At 30.8% G+C, this 764-nt stretch overlaps 1 protein-coding gene across 4 annotated transcripts in view; it reads left to right on the plus strand.

The window, feature by feature from the left end:
* The first annotated feature begins 274 nt into the window (after positions 1 to 274).
* LOC119831796 (E3 SUMO-protein ligase PIAS3) overlaps positions 275 to 764 on the plus strand; it is an 11,174-nt gene continuing 10,684 nt past the window's right edge. For 2 of the 4 annotated variants that reach the window (XM_038355324.1, XM_038355326.1), the window contains exon 1: positions 277 to 467. Coding sequence is in view for 2 of the 4 variants with exons in the window: in XM_038355326.1 (XP_038211254.1) it covers positions 430 to 467 (38 nt within the window). In the remaining 2 variants the exon portion in view is untranslated. Of the gene's footprint in view, positions 468 to 764 lie in introns of all 4 variants that reach the window. The other 2 variants (XM_038355323.1, XM_038355325.1) reach the window with 2 other exon arrangements.

Genomic DNA, 764 nt, shown 5'->3' on the forward strand with positions numbered 1-764 from the left:
ATTTGAAACCAACACAACGTAAAATATCCGAGCATACTAATAAAATTATTTGTACAACCCTAACCTTCAGGAAAAGGATATGACGAAATCATGTATTGTCTATGAATAAAATATAAATTTTTAAATAAATATTAAACCATTAATTGCATTGCTTACGAATGTTTCCACATTATCCGTCTTGAAATTTCTTGTTTGAGATACACTGTAGGGAACACAGCGATTTCACAATGTACTGTAGACTTGATTCAATATTAATTTTAATATTTCTTAATGAGAACATATGAGCTTGTCTATGCTGGATCCAATGTGGCCGCTCATCAGCAAGCGTCAAGAATAGTCAAGTTATGGCGTTTTGTGAAAGACGTTGATTGTTTTTAATTTTACAAGTGTTGTTTAATGTCAGTGTAACTTTTATAACTTAAACTTAATATGAGTAGATATTACGATTATAGTAGCGCGATAGCATGGTAAGTAACATGAACCTATTGCTTACATTCATACCGTTTCTAATCTAAATACGTTTACAATACAATGTCTCATTGATTGTTTTTTAAAGTTATTAAACCTTGCAGTAGTATAGAAAATAAACATAGGCATTCTAACTTGCTGTTGTATGTAAGTTTCTGATGCCGGTAAATATTTACAATTAATGGCAAACGTGGTTGTTTAATCCTAAAACCCCCACTTTGATGTGTACCAGAACTAGATAATGGGGCAGAAACACAAAAAAAGTAATGAATTATTAAATTTTAATGTGTATCGAG

The sequence above is a fragment of the Zerene cesonia genome, chromosome 14 (assembly GCF_012273895.1).
Source record: "Zerene cesonia ecotype Mississippi chromosome 14, Zerene_cesonia_1.1, whole genome shotgun sequence".
NCBI lineage: Eukaryota > Metazoa > Arthropoda > Insecta > Lepidoptera > Pieridae > Zerene > Zerene cesonia.